Genomic DNA, 23,951 nt, shown 5'->3' on the forward strand with positions numbered 1-23,951 from the left:
CTCTTTAAGGTAATGACATTCCCCTTTCTTATTGTTTCAAACGTAGATTGAAGAGATCTTCTAAGAAGGTAACAATGCTTAAAACCTATTTGCGCACTCCATAAAATCTGTAAATAAATAAATATAGGCAATTATGGGGCTGAGTGCGTCATTAGATGAGCATCTGAATATAAAGAGATGGCGGTAAATCTGAATTTACACCCATCGATTTGTGGATTCCAGCCGAACATCAAATCACGAATATCAAACTTTTGAAAATTCACTGATATATTTTGTTATAAGTCAGTATCACTCGTTGGTGGAGTACATTCTTGAGAGTTGAATCAGTGTTATATCCTAATTCTTAAGGTAGTGATGGTGACATTAAATTAAGTGACTAGAACTAAGGCAACTATGGCGTTCCCTGTTTATTCAAGGCCTAAGAATCCTTTGAAACACTGATTAGGTGATTCATCCAGTGTCTTAAGCTATTAAAGAGTACTCATTCATCAACAGTCACAAGCAGATGAAGAGATCAGTAGTCTGCTGTTAGGGCATCAGTGAACGTCCTGGGCAGCTGAGAAAAAGTGAAACAAAACATCTCAAAAAAAGATATGATTAGTTGTCTAAATGGTTCTAAAGTATTCACAAGGCTGTACTTGTAAAATGATTAATATCAGCTTGAGCATAACCCTCCTTGGAGATGTATTATCTTGTTCTCATCACAATTTCGCCTGTACCACAACAACCACCTGAGCATACCTTTTCAAGCTTTCTTTTTGCAACAGATAATAAGGAAGGCACTCATTTGCATAGTGCGCAATTGTTTTGATTAGGACGGAATAATTTTGGTGTTTGTCAAATCCACAGATGAACATGATCAGGTACTGCCTTGAGAACATATAACCTATGAAGAGTTAGGCTTTTGGGACATAATTGTCCCATGCATGCAAACAGACATGTAGGTTTGCTGAGTGCCCGACTGCTTGTGAAACTGGAATTCTGACTTTTTGTTTGGTGGTGGCATCACACTAATTTACCATGTGTGAAGAGGCTTAGGCCTGTCTCAGGTAACATGAGGCCCAGAACCTGTTCTGTGACCTAGATGGGCGCATCAAACATGCCCTCATAGTAAACATTCGACTATTGTCCATGCCTTGGGTTGTCAGATAAAGTGGTGGTGGCAGTGTTTTGAGTGAATTTTTAATGTGACAAGACCTTTTTCTCTGTGTCAAGGACAGGGTTATCTACATAGCCCTCTTGCAGAAAGTTTGACTGTTACATGAACCCCAATCCCTTTCACTGGCATTCCATGTCAAATGCGTGTATGGACAATGAATGTGTGACACACCTATGTTAGTAGGACTCTGTGTGTGGTGAGAGTCTAAGTACTGTAACCAGTGAGTCCAATTTTAGATGACCCCTGGCTTAGCACGGCACAAGATGGAAGGTGGAAACAGCTTCTCCAGACAGTGGAAGTGTATTGACTGCACTCCTGTGGCTGAAGGGTGGAGACACACATACTAAAAAGATGGACAATGGAGAGAGGGCTTCTGTTCAATTCAGTGAGGTCCTAGGCAGGGCCTGCTCTTTTGTCTGTCTCTGATTACTGCTTCAAGAAGGCTAGTGACAGGTTGGTGCAGAGGTCTGACAACTCATTGTGCCCTCGTTTTGGATACTTCAGCTCGTAGCATTATTGCAACCTTCACTGAAAGTCATTATCTTGCTCGAATGCAGTGTCTGAGGGACAGCCAGAAAATTACATTTGAAAGAGAACCAACCCAACCTGGTTCTGAAAACTCAGATTGTGGATCCACATCCCCCGTCTTGGTGTATAAAAGTTGGATCCAAACCATCAAACCTTGTTCTAGTTCCAAGTATATCATGACCAAGAAAGGGAGTGCTACCCAGAATACTCAAACGACTCCTGTATGACCAGGGCTGGTGTCTGCATGACAGTCTACCTCAAAAAGGTGAGAGACATCACTTGAAGCCTGCACCTTCCGCAGGGGGAGCTGATAGCCTTCCTAGAACCTAGAAGCCTGCCTTCCTGCTGGGCAATTACAAGGGAGCTGGGAGACCTATCTGTTGAATGGGTTCACCAGTCTCCCTGAAAGTTTCTAGGCAAGAACCACATCCAGACGTCTGTAAATATCCAACATTGTGTGTGATTGGCAGTCTGCTGTGACTGAGAGAATGTCAATGTCGTCATTGGAGTAGGAGCCCTTCATCACCAAGGTCCCAGGGTCCCAGATCAGCACAGAGACCACACCTACTAAAGACATTCACATGGTCAAGATCAGCCCCACAGCTGCTCCTACCACCCCAGCATGATGTTTGCATCGGACCTAAGGAGGCTACTGGCGAAGACTAGAGCTGCCTTGTGCGCTGCCCTGCTGAAATCCTCCTGTCTTCAAGTTCCAAGCAAATTCCCCACTCCTTCAAGTCGAGATTTGCCACCGCAGGAGCAGGGCTACTGGCTGTGTCCATACCACACCACCACTGATGGCAACACCTGAACCCAAGTAACCATGAGTTCTGGAAAACTGTGAGCGGAACACGAGAGTGAGGAGTAAACTGAGGTCTGAGGAACAAAGTTAGGACTCACTAAGTAATGGCAAAGAGACTGAATTGTTGGGCGCATCTACACCTTGTGAACGTTTTAGGTGAACTAGTAAACTGCACCAGAGCCTAATCAGTGCCTTGCCTTGAGTTTTATGCCTGGGACTACAGACGATGGAGAACTTCATTACAGGAGTTGGGAGAGAGGTGAAGCACCTCAAGGAAGTTTGCAAGTAGAATCACAGTCCTGTTTCTGATTCCTCAATTGTGCTGTGTGGTATTATGTTATGCTGTGTGATTAAAATAGTTTCTTCTAGTCCGAACTACTAGGCTGAGCAATCTGTCATTCTATCTGTTGGTTGACTATTGAGTTCTCCTCAGTTCTTGACACACTCCCCTCACTGATGCCCAAACAACCTCTCTGAGAAGCCTTTGACTGCAACCCCTTGCTAAACTGAGAGTGAGGAAGGTGTGTACTTGGCCCAATTTGTAGGGTCATGAAAGAAAGCACATTTCATGCCTCTGTCAAAGGCATGATACTACATGTACAGACTTTTGGAAGTTCTGGTCAGTTAATTAATCTTGTTTCCTTTATGCCAATCTACTACTGTCATGGATCACAATAAATACTTATAAAATATCCTACCTTTCAACCCAGATGTTTGTTCATCCTAGTTACAATAGTGGCAGACTAAATACTTCGAGCATATCCATCTTCCACCTCATAAGATACACTAACTTACTCAGAAGCTTCATATAGAGGTCAGTCTGTCATCATTTGCATAAGAAGCAGTGTCACAGTATAGACTCTGGCTACTGAAGAAGCAATTTTTGCTTGGGGTCATGAGCCGCGGTTGGCAAGCTGCTCTAAACTAAGTCTAGCATCCATCCTTTTCAACACCAGGTCCTCTCGAGTGACCATAAAAACCTTCCCAGAACGTAGCTTCCTACTTTTCAATGCCATGTCTTGCTTCTTTGATTTGTGATGTGCAGCGATGGCACCTTAATATGGGGGAGCACACTTGAGCAGCGTTCAGGCTATAATGCTGTTGGAGGGGCTATCACATGACTAACATAAGTTCTTCACAGGCTGCCACACCCTTAGTTTGATTTAAAAGGTCATTGGGAAGCAGCTTACCTGGCATGAGTCCCTTTGCCCTTGTGGATACCCAGCACAGATCATGTCGTACTTGATGAACTTGTATTGTTGGTTCACCCCTGAGCCTGTGTGGTACATCTTGTCACACGTTGTAGGGTCGATGATGGGGAGCTGCACCTCCTGCAGAGTCTGGGGTGATGAGAGGCTTACTGCAAAAGAAAAAGAGGTCCAATTCTTATCATCTGCCTATCACCACCACAGTTAACATTTACTCCAATCCTATTTGTTGGCTACCGCTTTCATTTGAAAGATTGATCTATGGCGCAATTCCATTGTTTTGACTTACCCATGTTGCGTTCCTGTTTACAAAAAATATCACTGTGCCTTTTGGCCATTTCTGCTCTGTTTAACTTATTTGGGTGCATATTCCCTTTAAGTATAGACTGCTGGGGTTGTCTATGAACTATGCTAATGAAGCCACCTAGGTGATGAAACTTTATTGTCAATCCAAACTTTCTGCAGACTGATATGGTGAAAATGTGTTTTTTGTTCCCAATCTGTCACTCTGTAATCCACCTTCCATTTGTCCTTTCAAGTTTACCATGACCATATGTGACACACATTACTCTTAAAAGTTGATCAAATAGCCCTAAAGGTTCCTTACATAGACTCACCTGCAATCCCACTGACTCTCAATAGGCCCAAATATCTGAAAAGGACCTTCAAACTCTCAAAAAATACTCACATATTATAGATCAGACACTGACATGGCTCTGCAGTCTACACCAATACTTGCAGAGCTCACTAAAGACCATGCCATAGACCCAGCCACCCCCACCAGACCTTCAATTAGCTTATAAGGACAATCACATTGCTCCCTAAATACATTTAGCAGTGATAAACTCTCCACAGACAATAGAAAGATACTCATTACATGAAAGGCACCCCACTGCGCTTAGCCGTGACGGACACTGCTGTATTTGATCTATCGTAAGCGACTTAACTGGTACCAAGACCCTTGGACTTTCTTCTTTACTTGCTCACTGAAAAGGGAGGAGGCACTAGTGGATAGGGGGGAAGCTAGCCCCATCAATTGAAGGGTATTAAGCCAACCTTTTATTAAAAGCTTGCGCTCCTATCTATTTTTATATGAAGGAGCAAAATTTTGGTTAGATTATGTCTGCAATAGACAGCGTGGAAAGTGCATGGACAAAATCTGGTAGCTTCCTAGAAACACGTAGAAAGCCTCCAAAAGAGATCCCAGTTGAGGTGTAGCTCCAACAGATCCTCAAATACCTGCAACCGACCCTTAAGTAATACAATATTTCTCCTAATTAAAAACAGAACTATGAACTGAGCTGTGAATAGCTCCCTAAGTGAAGTAGATTCCAGCAAAAAAATACCCAAAGCGTTCTCAAAGCAAATCAGTGAAACCATCAACCATGCAAATGCCCTCAACTGACCTGCACATAGAACCCAACAGAACCTCACCCAGAAACCAGCATCTTCATCAGTTTACAAACAACATACTTTCAGTAAGCAACAAGCAGATCATCACATTCACCTCACAGACCTTCAGATAGCAACCAACAAACCATTTGATAGCACCCAAGAGACTGTCACATAGCACCCAACAGACCTCGCATAGCCATTCACTGACCCTCACACAAAACCCCACATCCAATCACAAAGTGCACAATAGACTCTTGGGAAGACCTTTGGATACCTCAGTGGATGAAGGGCTATATTAGCACAAATCTAGCACAGTCATGGCTGATCAAAGTGACATCAGTAAGTCCTCCGCCTGGTTCTCGTTGGACAAGGCTTTCAGTCTTTCAGTCCACTTACCACTTTCATCCTAAGTGCCCGGCAAATCCCATTGTCTTTCGTTCTCTCAAATTCACAGTGCAAGTGGAGCTATTTCAGGAGGAAAACGAACCCAATCCACAGACCTTAATTGATGCTAACAAGTCCCAGTTCCTTACTTGGGGCTCAGGGAGCCACTGCTTCTCCACTACAAGGGACACATACCACTCCAGAGCAGTGAAATGCTTTACTTTCAATCCCACCCTTGAACACAGATCTCTAAATCGTGATGTGTACTGTTGATGGTCAGGAAAGGTTAAGCTCTACATCTTTCACAGCCACCTTCATGGACACACCGCTGCCTCATTCTGTGCCATGTTGTAGGAAGTGAGCAGTCTTCTATTAGCGGTCACACAGCCTATGCTGTCCTCACAGTGGTGGCAATGCTACATCTCCTAATATTACACAGTAAAAAAGAAAGGAAATAATGTATGTTCCATACTAGATTTATTCCTTATGAACTATTTAATCAACCCCAGAAGATCATAATGCTAACTTTGTCACAAGTCCCTATCACCGGTTCAGAACGATTGGCTTTTCTCTGCAGATCTTCATGATGCAAACGTTCTTGGGCACAAGGCATGTGTGGCAAAGGCCATGCAACGCTATCTGTTAACAGCTTGGAGAAGCAAATGAGTCTGCTTTTAGATGGTAGCCAGCAACAAGTTGAGAATTGGAGAAATTGAGAAAATGAGTACCTAGAGAATACGAGAAAAGGTTCACCGTTTAAGTAAGTTATTCAAGTACATTAGTGCTTTGTACTCCAATGTGCTCTGATTCCACACTACCTTACCATGCTATAGTTCTTCAGGGTTGCATTCTTCTTTTGTTAACAATAGAAGAAACTTTTGTCACATTCCGAGGACCCACATGTCTGTTCATGGCCTTTACTGAATCTGAGGGACTCTTTTCATATTCATGGTTTTTGCAGTCTTTTGAACTAGGCAGATTTTCTAGTTAATATTTTTTAAAGGTCTCAATTATTTAAGTCTCCACAATGAAGAAGGTTGTCAAGGGCCAAGATGTCTCTGTGAAACGCCTCTTCAATCTTATACAATTTTCAATTAGGGTAAATAATCAAGGCTTGCAGGAATAAGTGCTGAAAAATCTATGCAGAAGGACACAGCTTCTTTGACTCTTCTCAGACATAAGATGTAGACCTGTAAGAAGCATGAAACTGGCTGTGCTGCATAAAGGGGCGTAACACAGGCCCCCGCATCCCCCGTGGTGCCCTGAGCTGCATTACTTAGCACAGTACTCAGGCCTGAGCGCTCCTGATTAAATTCGAAGAGGGGCCCCTCCGTGTACACTGCAGGGGGGGGCCTAAACTTTCGTTACGCCACTGGCTGCCTATCTTGGGTGATGGACGGTTTGAAATGGAAGGTGTGGAAGCAGAGCCCTGATTCGGCTTAATCTTTCTTTTGCTTTCAGCACCAGCAACCATCACACCACCTGATTCAAAGACTGTATGACATCAGTAGGCACAAGGCCAATGACCAGCAGAGACATTCATTTCCACAGACAGAACTTTGATGATGGAACAAACTCCTCAGTGAGCAGTTGAGAGGCGGCGGAGTAAGCACCTACCTGGGACCTGCTGGCAGCGTTTTTCCACGCCCACGCTGTCAGCCTTGCTGCTGCCGTCTGCAATTCACGGCATTGCGGGACCCCGGGACTACATTTCCCAGCCTCCTAAGCGCTACCGGGGCACTTCCGCCCGCCGTCGCGCCAGGAGGCGTTGATAAGCGCGACCCTCCCTCGGTGGAGCGGGGGACTCAGTGAGCAGTTGAGAGGCGGCGGAGTAAGCACCTACCTGGGACCTGCTGGCAGCGTTTTTCCACGCCCACGCTGTCAGCCTTGCTGCTGCCGTCTGCAATTCACGGCATTGCGGGACCCCGGGACTACATTTCCCAGCCTCCTAAGCGCTACCGGGGCACTTCCGCCCGCCGTCGCGCCAGGAGGCGTTGATAAGCGCGACCCTCCCTCCGCGTCGCGGGACGCGCGCGGGCGGCGCCGGGAGAAGCCCTGGACAAGGGCGGGACCGTCTGTGGCCGTCCGAGGCCGATAGAGGCTGGGCTGGGCCACATCCCTGAGGCCTACTTCCCCTTGGTAAGAACTCCTTGACTTTTCTGCTTTTGTACGTAATCATGTCACTTGCTACGGATAAAGAGGGGAAACGCTGCCTTACACCGGCCGCAGCAGGTGGAAGACCCACCGGCACACTTGATGACTTTTTCCTGAGAGCAGCTGATGTTGTAGGTAGGGAGATTACCCGGACTGAAAAACGTTTGTCTATGGAACTTTTGAGCGCCAGACGCTCCTCTCTAGGAGATTTAAGTTGTGTGGTGTCACCAGCAAGGGCAGATTCGACTTCCTTATGCCCACGCATTTCAACGTACTCTGACTACCCTTTTGTCGAGGATTCTGTGTCTAAGAGTAATAACTCCTTTAGCAGTCTTGATTCATCCGAGGGTTTCTATCCGATTGAGCCCAGGAAAAGCTTACAGCCAGAAGATCATGTAGCCCCTGAAGCCAAAATAGTAGTGGCTCCTCCTAGTTTGGATAGGAAAGGGAAAAGGAAAAGGAAAAGGGGTGGGAGCAGTCAAACAGGCAGGAAATCCAAAATCATAAAGCTGACTGGTACACATAGTGTAACTTGCCCTAAGAATGCTATTAAAAAACCCAAGAAGAACTCTCAAGTACTGATAGACCCTGTTCTGTTGTCTCCTGCTTTAAATAATAGAGCTATATTTAGCGGAAGGGTCGAGGACACAGTAGTATCACTTTCTAACATAACCCATCTTCTGCGTTCCTTTACCCTCCCAATAATCGAGAGATTGAAAAACATTAATGGTAAGTTAGACGCCTTGGGTGAGCTTGTCAATATCAATACGCGTAGGCTTGAAAACATAACACCGCCCAAGTCGATCACCTGTACTGAAACAACAGCTAGCAATAACTCAGCCCCTCAAGGTCTAAATACCCAGGCAGCTACAACTATTTCTGGCGATAAATGTTCCACTACTTTACCTTTGATGCCCCCGCTAACTAAAAGTGTTAATACTGCCGAATCCACCTCACTTATTACCACTCCCTTACAAACTAGTGATAAATGTTTGAGGGAGAAAGAGCGGGAGGATCAGGCTGAACGGGTTCCTTTACCAGTTATTAACCTTCCACCAGTGTGCTCACCTTTAGTAGTAGTGCTCGCAAATGTCCCTGCATTGAATAAGGGCGTTAGTGAGGACTTTGGTCAATTAAAAAATAAGGTGCTTCACTGGTTTACAAAGAACACCATGGCGGGTAACAACATTTGGAATGATTTAATAATGGTACGTAGAGTGGCCTGGATTGGTAGATCTAAGAAGACCAAAGCTGGAGACTGCATTATACTCAATTTTAACAATTCCTTTTTGGTTAGACGAATTATTGACGAATCGTTATTTAATGCAAAGCCACAATCGAAGGGTATCCAGATCCTCTCACTTGATTATTTTTACAGGGAGCTGAATAGACCAAACTCCAGTATGATCTCTGAGCATGGGGGTAGGAAGAGCTACCGCACCCCACTTAATTTAGGTTGGGAATATCCTAGGAAAACGTTTCCTAATCAGATGTGGCGTGGGAACGACAGTTGCCACCGTAGTTTCGTAGGGGTCAATCGCTTCTCAGTTTTGAGCGGACTTGAAGGAGTGGACTGACGCCCAACTACGGAGGTTGCTGTTACTTCTGCCACGACTGATTTGTGTGTACCAACTGCGATACCCTGTGTAAGTGACGTGCAGTAGGTAACCCCACCTTTGGACCAACTAGAGGCAGTTAAAAATAAAGGAACCAGGATTGCCTTCTGGAATGTAGCTGGTCTCCGTTCCAAGATCGATAATCCTATATGGATTGATTATATTAAGGACATAGACATATTATGTCTGCAAGAGACCTGGTCCCTGGAAGCCATCCATATCACCGGCTACAGAACCTTTTATCAACCTGCTAGTCCCTCTACTTCTGGGAGAAATAAAGGGGGCCTGATTATCTATTTATCTAACCTGATGGAGACCTTGTCAGTAAAAGTGGTGGGCCAATGCAATTACTATCAGATTATTTTAATCCGGGTGACTCCCAAGGTGGAGATGCTCATCGTTAACTTGTATAATAGTATTGAGAAAGGTCTAGTTAATGGTATGATAAATACTCTCATCAAGGATTTAGGAGCTTTGCTAGTTTCATCCCCACGGGATTCTATTATTATTTGGGGAGGTGATTTTAACCACCACCTCTGTAAACATTTTTTGAGTGGCTGCGGTGATCAGGAAAAATATAAATCAGAATATCAACCACATTTCGATCATAATAGCGGGGGTGATTCATTTAATGAAATGATGGCATCATTTGATCTTGGTTTTATTAACTTGCTTTGTGGACCTCCGGTGGAGTTTAGCTCGACGTATGTGGGGAGAGGGTTTAGTACGTTGATCGACTTCGTTACCGTTACCAACTCCCACTCCAGCTGGATAACCGATTTCGCCACACATACTCTCGGGGTGAGTGACCATCTCCCATTGAGTTTTAGCATACAGCTCCCCTGTAAATCAGTCCGTTCTCCAGTGGAGAAACTGGCCTGGACTACTGACTGCACTCTAAATAGAACGAATGGGTTTGCCCTTAGATGGTCACAGTGTAATCAAGTGGCGATGAATAGGAACATTATTAAACAAGCATTAACTTCCATTAATGTGTGCCTTCAGGATGAAGTATCTCATTCAGATATTCTGGAATCTTTTGCTATAATTACAAAGATTATTAAAGATGACCTACATCGTCCCCCTAAAGTGGGGAAACTAGCTAGAAAAGGGTGGTTTGATTCAGCGTGCACTAAGGCCCATACTGCTTTAAAGATAGCCTTAGGGAAAACTCCAAGGAATCAAACTAAAATTATTCACATTAGACGTGTGTACAACCAGGCCCGGAAGGCTCGGAAATGTGCGATCAAGAACGACTCGTGGGAATGTTTATATAACGCGTCCTTGGAAAAGGATTGCTCTGCCTTCTGGCTGGCGGTCAGGGCTCCTTTCCTTACTACAGGGGAAACCGATAGAATGGATGTGGCCATCACTGAAGATTCGTGGGTTGACTTTTTCTCTGAGGTGTATAATCCGGGAGGGAAAGATAAACTGGTATTTAAGAAGCCTATTACCCAGGGCCAAATAGCGGACGATTTCGTTCCGATTAACTTAGATGCTACCGTTGATGAAATCCTTGTCGCAATCACCCAGAGCAAAGGCAATAAAGTGCCAGGCGCAGATGGCGTCCCAATTGATCTATTCAAAATTCAGCCGGGGCTCTGGTCGCCTCTACTTAAGCGTGTTCTAGAGGCTAGCTGTGCGCGGGGCTTTATCGATACCTGGGCAGATTCGATAATTATACCAATATTTAAAAAAGGGGACCGGGATAAATCCTCTTGTTATCGTCCCATATCCCTTCTGGATTCTTTTTTGAAAGTCACTGGTCGAGTTATCCTGAATCGTTTACAACTATGGGCCGATGAGTCCAACATCCTATCGCCGGTTCAATACGGCTTTCGCAAGGTCTGCGGTACTGTAGAACAGGTTCTTAACTTTACGTCACTAGTTGGCAAATATACCCAGGCCAAGGAGGGTAAACTCTTTGTCGTGTTCGTTGACCTAAGTGCGGCCTTCGATTGTGTCATTCATAACCGATTGTGGCAGATCTTGAGCGACATGAAGGTCGACAAAGTACTTATTTCCTTTCTAAGACAGTTGTACGCCGGCGCTAGGGCGAAGGTTAGATATGGTCTAAATGGTGAATGCACTAAGCCTTTTTATGTAAAAAGGGGCGTGAGACAAGGGTGCGTACTCGCCCCACTGCTGTTTAACCTGTATACTAACGATCTAGAAAATGTTTTGGTTGCTGCAGTACGCGATTCCCCTCAGGCCAATCAGCACCAAATCGCGTCCCTCCTATACGCTGACGATGCAGTGATTATGTCCCGGACGCAAAGAGGTCTCCAAACTGCTCTGGACACTTATATAAATTTTATGGATAACAGGGGGTTAAAACTCAATGTTTCCAAATCATTTGTAATGTCCTGTGGTAGTTGTAAGAAAAGAGTGTGCCGCTTGTTTGCGGGGAAGGAGGAACTTGCCCCATCTAAAATATTTTCTTACCTGGGAATAGTCCTCGAGGAAAAGGGGTCCTGGGGGCCAGCCATCAGAAACAGGACATTGTCTTTCAAGAAAGCCACCGCTGCACTTATGATTTTCTCAAAAAAGTTGGGGAAGAGACCACCTGCAATACTGTTAAAAATCTATCAAGCCAAGTGCATCAGTATAGCCATTTATGGGGCAGGTATTTGGGGGATCAATAACAATTTTTCCTCAATACAAAGGGTAGAGAATGCATTCTTAAGATACATTCTGGCAACCCCTGCTAGCTCCCCTGTTTTTAACTGCCATGCAGAGTTAGGTATGCGTTACGTGAGTGATCTGATTAGCATACAACCAGTCCTGCTTTGGTACAGGGTATGGACTTCTCCAGCCCTAACGTTAAATAGAGATATCCTCAAAGATTGCATGGGATTGGATAGGGCACTTAGGATACCCTGGTTGAAGTATATTTGTCAATTCACAAGGGATCTTGGTAGACCCGAGTTTTACTTTCAACCAGAGTCCATGTGCGGTTTAACAAGAAAGGATTTGAAGGAGCTATGTTGGTCTCACGTTGAATCACTTAGACTAGGCGTTGAATTTAATAAGAACCATGTATTGCAACATCAACGTATACTGGTTTCTTATGACATTCAGCCATATCTAACATGGTGTCAGGTGGGCTTTGACTGTTTTTTGCTCACTAGGCTAAGGTTCGACGTCTTCTTCCGTTTAGTATCCTTCCCCGCAGTTAATGATTGGGCAAGAAAACTATGCAATTGCCCGTGTGACAATTTGTCTACCCAATCAACTTTGCATGTAATCTGTTTTTGTAAATTTTATTCGATGGAAAGATCTAGATGGATTAAGCCATTTTAAAAAAAACATGGTTCACGGAGACACTGCCGGCCCGCTTTATTGTTCTTAGTATCTTTACAGGATGAATACTGTGTGTCAATAATGCTGGGCTTTTTAAAAAGTATTTTAAGAAAAAGGAAATGTTTAATCAATTTTTAGGTAATTTATCTATGTTCCGCTTAACAATATTTTTACTGTGGTTTACTTTTGTCTATGTATGAACATGTTACTTTTATGATTTCATGAATCTTGAACTCGAATAAAGTATTATTATTATTATTATATTACTCTTAAAAGTTGATCAAATAGCCCTAAAGGTTCCTTACATAGACTCACCTGCAATCCCACTGACTCTCAATAGACCCAAATATCTGAAAAGGACCTTCAAACTCTCAACAAATACTCACATATTATAGATCAGATAATGACATGGCTCTTCAGTCTACACCAATACTTGCAGAGCCCACTAAAGACCATGCCATAGACCCAGCCACCCCCACCAGACCTTCAATTAGCTTATAAGGACAATCACATTGCCCCCTAAATACATTTAGCAGTCATAAACTTTCCACAGACAATAGAAAGACACTCATTACATGGAGGGCACCCCACTGTGCTTAGCCATGACGGCCACTGCTGTATTTGATCTTTCGTAAGAGACTTAACTTGTACCAAGACCCTTGGACTTTCTTCTTTACTTGCTCACTGAAAAGGGAGGAGGCACTAGTGGATAGGGGGGAAGCTAGCCCCATCAATTGAAGGGTATTAAGCCAACCTTTTATTAAAAGCTTGCGCTCCTATCTATTTTTATATGAAGGAGCAAAATTTTGGTTAGATTATGTCTGCGATAGACAGCGTGGAAAGTGCATGGACAAAATCTGGTAGCTTCCTAGAAACACGTAGAAAGCCTCCAAAAGGGATCCCAGTTGAGGTGTAGCTCCAACAGATCCTCAAATACCTGCAACCGACCCTTAAGTAATAAAATATTTCTCCTAATTAAAAACAGAACTATGAACTGAGCTGTGAATAGCTCCCTAAGTGAAGTAGATTCCAGCAAAAAAATACCCAAAGCGTTCTCAAAGCAAATCAGTGAAACCATCAACCATGCAAATGCCCTTAACTGACCTGCACATAGAACCCAACAGAACCTCACACAGAAACCAGCATCTTCATCAGTTTACAAACAACATACTCTCAGTAAGCAACAAGCAGATCATCACATTCACCTCACAGACCTTCAGATAGCAACCAACAAACCATTTGATAGCACCCAAGAGACTGTCACATAGCACCCAACAGACCTCGCATAGCCATTCACTGTCCCTCACACAATACCCCACATCCAATCACAAAGTGCACAATAGACTCTTGGGAAGACCCTTGGATCCCTCAGTGGATGAAGGGGCTATATTAGCACAAATCTAGCACAGTCATGGCTGATCAAAGTGACATCAGTAAGTCCTCAGCCTAGTTCTCGTTGAGAGCTGGACAAGGCTTTCAGTCTTTCAGTCCACTTACCACTTTCATCCTAAGTGCCCGGCACATCCCATTGTCTTTCGTTCTCTCAAATTCACAGTGCAAGTGGAGCCATTTCAGGAGGAAAACGAACCCAATCCACATACCTTAATTGATGCTAACAAGTCCCAGTTCCTTACTTGGGGCTCAGGCAGCCACTGCTTCTCCACTACAAGGGACACATACCACTCCAGAGCAGTGAAATGCTTTACTTTCAATCCCACCCTTGAACACAGATCTCTAAATCGTGATGTGTGCTGTTGATGGTCAGGAAAGGTTAAGCTCTACATCTTTCACAGCCACCTTCATGGACACACCGCTGCCTCATTCTGTGCCATGTTGTAGGAAGTGAGCAGTCTTCTATTAGCGGTCACACAGCCTATGCTGTCCTCACAGTGGTGGCAATGCTACATCTCCTAATATTACACAGTAAAAAAGAAAGGAAATAATGTATGTTCCATACTAGATTTATTCCTTATGAACTATTTAATCAACCCCAGAAGATCATAATGCTAACTTTGTCACAAGTCCCTATCACCGGTTCAGAACGATTGGCTTTTCTCTGCAGATCTTCATGATGCAAACGTTCTTGGGCACAAGGCATGTGTGGTAAAGGCCATGCAATGCTATCTGTTAACAGCTTGGAGAAGCAAATGAGTCTGCTTTTAGATGGTAGCCAGCAACAAGTTGAGAATTGAAGAAATTGAGAAAATGAGTACCTAGAGAATACGATTCAAGTACAATTGTGCTTTGTACTCCAATGTGCTCTGATTCCACACTACCTTACAATGCTATAGTTCTTCAGGGTTGCATTCTTCTTTTGTTAACAATAGAAGACACATTTGTCACATTCCGAGGACCCACATGTCTGTTCATGGCCTTTACTGAATCTGAGGGGCTCTTTTCATATTTATGGTTTTTGCAGTCTTTTGAACTAGGCAGATTTTCTAGTTGATATTTTTAAAAGGTCTCAATTATTTAAGCCTCCACAATGAAGAAGGTTGTCAAGGGCCAAGATGTCTCTGTGAAACGCCTCTTCAATCTTATACAATTTTAAATTAGGGTAAATAATCAAGGCTTGCAGGAATAAGCGCTGAAAAATCTATGCAGAAGACCACAGCTTCTTTGACTCTTCTCAGACAGAAGATGTAGACCTGTCAGAAGCATGGAACTGGCTGTGCTGCATAAAGGGGCGTAACACAGGCCCCCACATCCCCCGTGGTGCCCCGAGCTGCATTACTCAGCACAGTACTCAGGCCTGAGCGCTCCTGATTAAATTCTAAGAGGGGCCCCTCTGTGTACACTGCAGGGGGGGCTTAAACTTTCATTACGCCACTGGCTGCCTATCTTGGGTGATGGACGGTTTGAAATGGAAGGTCTGGAAGCAGAGCCCTGATTCGGCTTAATCTTTCTTTTGCTTTCAACACCAGCAACCATCACACCACCTGATTCAAAGACTGTATGACATCAGTAGGCACAAGGCTAAAGACCAGCAGAGACATTCATTTCCACAGACAGAACTTTGATGATGGAACAGCCTCCTTATATGTTTACTTCTCCCTAGTCACACATGAGAAGTATTTCAAGGGGCAATCATATTATCTTCACAGTTTAACATCTTCTGCAGTTTTTATCAGTTACTCTGCATGCCCTGGGAGTGTGATTATGTCTGTATGGAGATGACAAGCAGCTCATGGTAAGCCTTCGCAAGGGGCGGAGTGAATAAGCAAAAAGTAGTAAATATACTTAAAAGTCTAATTACTCAAAAATTAGGATACCTTTGTGAATAAAGCCCGTATGCTACTCACGGGTGTAAGTTACTTTTGTGAATAGCCCCAAAGTCTTTTTAAGAGACACCTTCTCTTCTCATTGGGCCTGTAATAGCTGACCCTTCGCTACAGATCACCATATTATTGCAATTGCCCCTTGGGTCCAAGTTGTTTCGGTTACTATATCTTTCTCTCAGCAGATAAGAGTCTAAAACCTCGTTCTTCCATTGCATGACTCTCCTTGTTAGAAATGGGGGTCTCTAGTTGGCAATGGCTGGCCACTGTCCAAGTAGGTACCCTTCTTCCTAAGTCAGAGAAAGCAGCCTACACCCTTTGATAACCCCTGCTCAACCCTGTGGTAACGTAGCACGAGCAGCTAGGCCTATCTCAGAGGCAGTGTGTGAAGCATTTATGACCATACACAGTAATACAATGAGGAACACTACAAATGGACACCACTCAAGTAGTTATAAAAAATTGGTATATTTATATCAACTTAATCACAAGACCAATAACAGTAAAAATCCACAATACTAGAAAAATATGGTTACTTTAAAAATGCTGCAAAAATAGTTCAAGGTGCACAAAATGATGTTCAGTTCAATGCAGTGGTCTCTGCGACCTTTTTACTCACAAGGTATCTGGATTCTGTAGCAAAGCAACAAAAATGTCGCTAAGTTGTAGCGATAAATTTCCTCACGCTAACCAGCGATGCGTTGAATCCTTACCGCAAGGGAGGATGATGCGCTGGGTTGCGGGCAGGACAAAGCGACAAACTTCTTCACGCTAAGCCGGTGATGCGATAAAATCCTTGCCGCTAAGGGAGGATGATGCACCGAGCCTGTTGCGTGTGCGATCTTTGCTGCGATAGAAGAAAATGGCGCTCTGCGAGGGAGCGACGATCCTGATGCGATGCGGGGAAAATGGCGAACGCTCGGCGTCCGCGCTGCGATGAGCTTGGTGCGATGATTCTTGGTTAGCGAGCGCTTTGGGGCACGCTAACAAACAATGCGACAATCCTGGGGTTTAGCGAGCGTTTTCAGGCCCGCCGTCAGGTGATTCAATAACTTGGGTTAGTGAGCGTTTTCAGACCCGCTGACAGGCTCTGCGACGATCTTCGGGATAGCGGGTGTTTTGGGACCCGCTGACAGGCTCTGCGACGATCTTCGGGATAGCGGGCGTTTTGGGACCCACTGACAGGCTCTGCGACGATCTTCGGTAGCGAGCGCTCAGCGGCAGCAGAGCGACGATTTTTCTCAAGCTCACCAGCTGCAGAGGCCCGCTAACGGGGGTTAGTGACAATTTTCAGCACTCTTTTCTCAGCAGTATAACTAGAGGCCCTGGAACTCACAGGAGCCTCACCTGCAGATAGCAATCCTCGCTGGGAGGACACAGGAGGCTGGTGGTGGAGTCTGGTGTGCCTGAGACTCCTGCTGGAGGCTAGCTCTCTTCTAGCCCTTGGGTGATTGCTGTAGCCACAAAATAAAAGTTCCTTCAAAGTCCTTTTCCTCTTCTTCCAAGTCCAGTAGTAACCACTACAGGCCAGTCCAAGAAACAGCACACAAGCGCAAAGACAGTTCTTCTCCTGCAGATTCCTGTAGTCACACGAACAGAGGTTCTTCTTGTTGTCCAGGAGCAATACAAATTGTAGGGGTTTGGGCACAAATATTTATACCCCAAAGTCTTTGTTCTTAGGAGTCACAAGTCTTTGAACCCAACCAGAACCAGTTCTGCCCAGCCCTCGAGCACTTTGTTTACCTGGCTGCATCCTTCCTTTCAGAAAGAGGGGGTCTGCCCTCAGACGCACAGTGGGAGATGGAGCCAGCATTCACCTTGCCAGGCACAGCCCTATTCAAGTGCAGGAGCTACCCCTCCCCTCACTCCAAGGCCGATCTCTCAATTCAACCCAGGTCTGACTCAGCCTGCCCTGTCCCTCCAAAACCAGACAGCCAATACACATAATAGCAGAGCATGCTGGAAGGCATAGGCAAGAAAGTACCTATACTCTAAAAGTGGTAGTTTCAAACACAGAATATAAAAATAACCTTCACTAAAATATGTATTTTATTATTCTGAGCTCAGGCATACTAAATTCGTTTTTCTACCATGTCCTGTGGGTCGGTTAGGACTATAGGATGTAATAGCCCAGACCTCCCATTCTGGCCTATGGAGAACAGGTAGCCTTACAGTAGTGAAAAACGAAATGGGGTGTAATTCACTACTAGGACATGCTACATACATCAGGGCATGTCCTACCTTACACATACAATGCGCCCTATTATAAGGGGGGCTTACATGATGCCAAGGGAAGGTTCAGGGGCTGGTAAGTGGGTGCACTTCACAGCCAAGATGGCAGTTCTGGACTGCACGCAGACACTGCAGTGGCAGGTCTGAGACACACTTTACAAGCTGCTTCTGTGGGTGGCACAAACCAGTGCTGCAGGCCCATCAGCAGCATTCGGTTTACCAGCCCTGGGCACACACAGGCCACGCTACTAGGGACTAACAGGTAAACCAAAAAAGCCAATCATGGATGTATCAATTCACATGTCATATTTACAAAGGGAGCATTCGCGCTGTGGCACTGAATGGCAGTGGCACAGCGCCCAGAGCATCTATAACCAGCAAAAACAGAGGAGACACAGCGAAAAATGGAAGGGAGACTCACGCCAATGGTGCCAGGTCTAACACTCCTTATCATGATTCTGTGGTATATGCATTGGTCTTATCCAGAAGAGATTGTGGTAGCAGAATCTACATAGGAGCTGCTGAAAAAGTCCTGTATCATATAGAGAGAAGCCAGCACTGTGAGAGAAGGTTTCTGGTGGCCCAAACACATAAGACCACATATTCACCAAGTTATGTTCAAATAATTGGCTGCAGGTGCATGAGAGAATCAGTTCAAATCTGTTACCATTGTTCATAAGAGGATTTATGCTCATGCTCAAAAACCTTCTGGTCTCCAAATATTTACGAAATACATTCCAAAAATAATAATGAAATACAAAGGCAACCCACTATGCAAAATATAATACGCACATATACATTGATTCCAAAAGGACAAATTTAAGTAAATTTCCATATTAAGTGGATATGGGAAATACCCAGTTATCAATGTAATTTAACAGAACCTAATAACCCTTATAGGACATCTAGAACAATTTTATTCACAACCATAATACATGTTTATATAGGTATATCGCATGTATAATCGATTAGGATATGCTGATAGTTGATCACACAGTGCAAACGTGAAACGGTGAGATAATGAAAATATTCAGGAAATACAATTGAACAAAAAGCAACTGAAAAGACAAGCAACCAACTCCTGTAATTAATACTATATTAGAATCCCCAGATCTGATTGTACGCGTGCCAAGGCGTTTCAACATTATTCAAACATTTGGAAGGTCAACATCAGGACTACAAGAATTAGGAGCACATACATGTCAGTAGATCACTGGTCAGTGTTTACAGGAACAATATTTAATACTGCGTAAAGCGCTGTGTCGAGGTATCACCTACTTGTATAAGCTAGAGCAATCCAAATGTTATACGCATCCATGGTATAGGTCCATTAAATAAATGGGAGCATCAAACACTTGTGAAGGCATGGCAGTGCAAACTGGCACTGTCTGGCTGTAAGTTTTCTGAAATTTAAATTCAAACTGGCACTGTCCCGCTGTACGTTGTCTGAAATTTAAATTCAAACTGGCACTGTCCGACTTTAAATTTTATGAAATTTAAATTCAAACTGGCACTGTCCCGCTGTACGTTTTCTGAAATGTTAATTCAAATTTATATGACAAGCACCCATCTGCTATCAAAGATCGACAAATCTCTAATTTCTTCAAATTCCTATTATCTAAATCTTCTCTCCTTCCATTCAGGAAAACGTTAAAATCCTTATCTCATAGGTGCTCTTGTTCTTCTAATCTCCTTTAGCTAAAAGATGTGCTGTCTTGGAGTTCAGGTGTCAGTGTGATTTATAAGTACACTATAACATAGTATTTTAAAAGGGAGACATTTACACATTGCTCTTCAGAGATTACCATGTTGTTGTAAAGTGGTCGAGATCAAATATGAGAAGAACCTGGCATAAACAGCAAGCATCACTGGGTCTAGATTGAAAAACTATAGTTTATTGAAGTCTCTTTCTGTAACTTACACTCACTCGGATCTGTGTGCTTCTTAGCCCCCTTATGTAGTAGCCATCCCTTGCAAAGAGCAGTCAATGGTAATGCCAATACAATTCAAAGGGAAGACTTAATATGATGTAATGGTTGAATCTGTACAAAAGGCAGCAGTGTTCCTTAAGTTCAATAATGGTGGTCTGCGCCAAGAGCTGCATGTTTGGATGTTATGTGACCAGAACTCTCTGTCGTGGTATCTAGATGTGTGTTGTGTTAAGAAGACCCATCAAACAGTAACCTCATTTAATTGATGAATTTCTTAGGGGTGGTGGTGGGCCCCACAGTCATGCATGTGTGTTCATTGTTATTTTTTGTTTTTTTTGGGTGTCTAGAAAAATTGTCTGCCCAGGAGTTGATCTGCTCAGTCTTTATGTGTAAAAGTCTCAAACAACAAATGATTTGTGACAGTAAAAAGGGGCAGCTGAGTAGACATTAGGAGCTGTGAAAAGGTGGCGGGATGTACAGTAGGTCGAAATAAGAGAATTGTGAGCCCTGTGTTCGATAAAAGGGCACAGACAAGACGATTATATAAACCATACAATATTCACAAGTCCATCCCAGGTCTGGAACTAACCATGAAGATGGGAAGATTAATGCTTTTAATCTTTTGTGAGCGGCGCTCCATATATAGATTAGAGGGAAGGGCATAATGGTGTCTAAACACCTTAGGATGATGGAGACATGTTTGTCGAAAAATCACTGTGAGCTTCTTAAAGTCAGAACATGCAGAAGCGAGGCACATATGAAATGGAGAAAACGCTTTTATGACATTTGGGTGAGGGAGGATCAGATCCAACGGGGACTAGAGTAACAGGACACAAAATGGCTGGCCCCTAAAACACAAGACTGCTGATTGTGGCCTGCTCATCAGCTTCAATCTCAATTGCACCTTACCTCCATCTTGAGTAAATCCCCAGCCGGTGACCCAGCAGTTCATACCAGCAGGGAACTGGACAGAGGGGGCGGGCAGACACACTGGCAGGATGTAACTGGTGAACTGGACTGGAGTCTCCAGCTCCAGGAGGGCGATGTCACCACTGGACCCTTCCACGGTGTAGTTTGAGTTGATGATCACAGTCTTCGGAGTAGTGGAAAATACGTTAGGATTGACAGTGTTTTGGGAGAGTTTGTAGGCACCAAGATAGACACGGAACACAGAGACATTGACTGGGGTGCTGGAAAAATAGAAAAAGAATATTCAAAAGTAATGCCCTAAAACATTTTGGGAATAAAATACTTGTGCCTTAAATATGAATTTATAAATGCGTGTTTCCTGTTCTGATATCAATAATTTTCCATCAGTCATCCATACATCTGCTTGAGCTGTGCTACCAGTTTAGATGTGTGGCACATCAACGTCATTTCCAAAGGAACTAATGTTGCCAATACTCCACTCTTAGAACTTATGAGACCTTTTTAACATAACTGACCTAGTTGCGGTTAAGCCCTTGTTGTGTTGGGTGAATGTCTGGTCCAATGAGGAAGTTTCTTTTAATCGAGCAGTAATTCTGGATTGTCTCTCACTTGACCAAGCTTTTAAAATCACTTGATTATGGTATGTTAAGGAATACCTTTTCGTCCCTGAGAAGTGCAGACATTTTTATGAAATGTGACACAATGAAGCAATAGGACAAAAACTGATCAAATACTAAAAGCCACTGCAGACCGTGAGGACATGGAGCTCAGTAAACCCACGGTAAGAGGGCTTGTTCCAGAGAAATCAGTACGGGGCATGGAGACGTATCTCTCCATTTTAACTAACGCCCATGATAGATTTTTAATTTCTCGTTTAATCATTTAGTGGCCTCTCCAGCAGGCTTTGTTTTATGTGTAGAAGATAGAGGCTCTGTGGCTGCGACAATAGTTTTCCACTTACATATCCCCGGCAATTGTATCTTGAACCTTATTTAAATGAATTGGGATTCAGGCATGCTCGTATAGCACTTTTGTATGTGCTACTTTTGCCCAATATTCATACGCTTTTGGTTGTCACAAACTTTTTAAGAGCAGTAATTCGAGATATGAATGATGTATACATGGACCTCCGCGATTTTGCACAGTGATGATATATTGTTTTAATGGATTTGTTATTGAATTTTTATCTTTGTATCTTTTATGGCTGTGATTACTGATGAATAAATATTATTATTAATATTATTATTATTATTATTATTATTATATGGCTGTAAAGCTCACCACTTTGTGTAGCTCTTGGCCCACCATCAACGTGGAACCAAAAATGTGCAAACCAAAAAAGAAAAGACAAGGTAAATGGCCTTCTGATGATATTTGCCCAGGGTCTGGAACGGCTTTCCTGTATCCAGCAGGATCTCCCCAACCCTGCTCCAATTTAGGAAAGAGATAAGATGCGCCTCATTAAACAGTTGCCATCTCTCAGAACTCCTTCAATTTCTTTTTTATTGTACCTTTGCCTTTCACACTTTACAGCTCACCACTTCTTATTGGCTACATTTGTGCTAAAAAAAAATACCACATGCATGCAAATATTTATTTCAATTATTTATATTAAATTTGCAAGTACAATAATTCTATAAAAGCAGATTTAAAAAATATCTGATAAAAGGTGAAAGACTGCCTGGTGGAAGATTTCTGGTCCTGCTGGTGTACTGTGTTACTTGGATCCTGTTACTGGGCCTATAGGAGATTACAGTCAAATCATAAAGGGACTACAAATGAGAAGCCACAGATATGAATTCTGGGGAATGATGCAAGAAACCCTTCAGCTTCTTCTCGATTTGATGAAAGTAGCTCTGAAATGTAGGGTACAGTCATGAAGAAGCAAATTTTGCAGTCTTTTAGGTTGCTCTTCCTGGGACACTTTCTAATTTTGATTCCATGCCTATTTCTTTCACCTCTAATGCCCATTTTCTCTTAAGGTCACCATCTAACAGAGGAAATCAACTGATAGCTCCTTTAGAAGAGCTGGCGACACGTCCCCAGTCCCACACTGGCATCTGGCTGAATTAAGGTTGCAGGTCCATTCACCCTGTCCCACCAAGGCATTCTTACCTGGGAAAACAGTGTGCTGCCGTTAACACCCATCTCTCTGTGATCAGTGAGCCCCCACACACATGGTCCCCATTTTGCTGCAGGCTGATCTGCCAGGGCCATTGCCCGTTGTTGGCATCCACTCCTCCCACAATCCTGTCTGAGATCATTGGCGATCCACATGCTGGAAAGGAGAAGATGTCAGACCAATCAAAATTAACATCAGACATCAGATTTATACAGACAGGTTTGTTGGAATTATCTTGGGTCTCTGAGTAAAGTATTAATTTTTAATGTCTTGAAGACAGAAACACTTTACAGAAACCATCTAGTAAAAACATGATTCTACCCAGAATGCCTCAGCCAGACTCATCCTCGACATCCCACGAACCAGCCACATCACCGGACACCTGAGAGACCTTCACTGGCTCCCCGTCAACAAAAGAATCACCTTCCGCCTCCTCACCCACGCACACAAAGCCCTACACGACCAAGGCCCGAGCTACCTCAACAGCCGGATCAACTTCTACGCTCCCAAACGCCACCTCCGATCAGCCAACCACGCCCTCGCCGCCGTCCCCCGCATCCGAAGAGCGACTACAGGAGGAAGGTCCTTCTCCTACCTGGCCGCCAAGACCTGGAACTCCCTCCCGACCGACCTGCGCCTGACCCAAGACCACCTCTCCTTCAGGAAGAAGCTGAAGACCTGGCTGTTCGAGCAGTAGCGGCACCCCCCCCCCCCCCAGCGCCTTGAGACCCTACGGGTATGTAGCGCGCTCTATAAGTGTCAGTGATTGATTGATTGATTGACCTAAACTTGAGCCAAATCCCATGCAATTTGGAAGTGAATGGGACCATTTCCTAAATCCTAGTAATGGAGCAGGAGTCTATGAGACACAGTGGATGTGGTTCAAGGATGTGCATAGTGGGGGTGTGG

At 43.9% G+C, this 23,951-nt stretch overlaps 1 protein-coding gene across 1 annotated transcript in view; it reads right to left on the reverse strand.

Annotated features, from left to right (window-relative positions):
* Positions 1–23,951, reverse strand: part of LOC146811689 (serine protease 27-like) — a gene marked incomplete at its 3' end in the record, with an annotated part of 108,571 nt that overhangs the window by 78,099 nt on the left and 6,521 nt on the right. Inside the window, exons 2-4 of the mRNA XM_085615098.1 lie at positions 23,036–23,198; positions 20,900–21,180; positions 3,680–3,849 (exon numbers count right to left, since the gene is read on the reverse strand). Coding sequence (XP_085471224.1) covers positions 3,680–3,849; positions 20,900–21,180; positions 23,036–23,184 — 600 coding nt within the window. The remainder of the gene's footprint in view (positions 1–3,679; positions 3,850–20,899; positions 21,181–23,035; positions 23,199–23,951) is intronic.

This window comes from Triturus cristatus, chromosome 7 (assembly GCF_964204655.1).
Source record: "Triturus cristatus chromosome 7, aTriCri1.1, whole genome shotgun sequence".
NCBI lineage: Eukaryota > Metazoa > Chordata > Amphibia > Caudata > Salamandridae > Triturus > Triturus cristatus.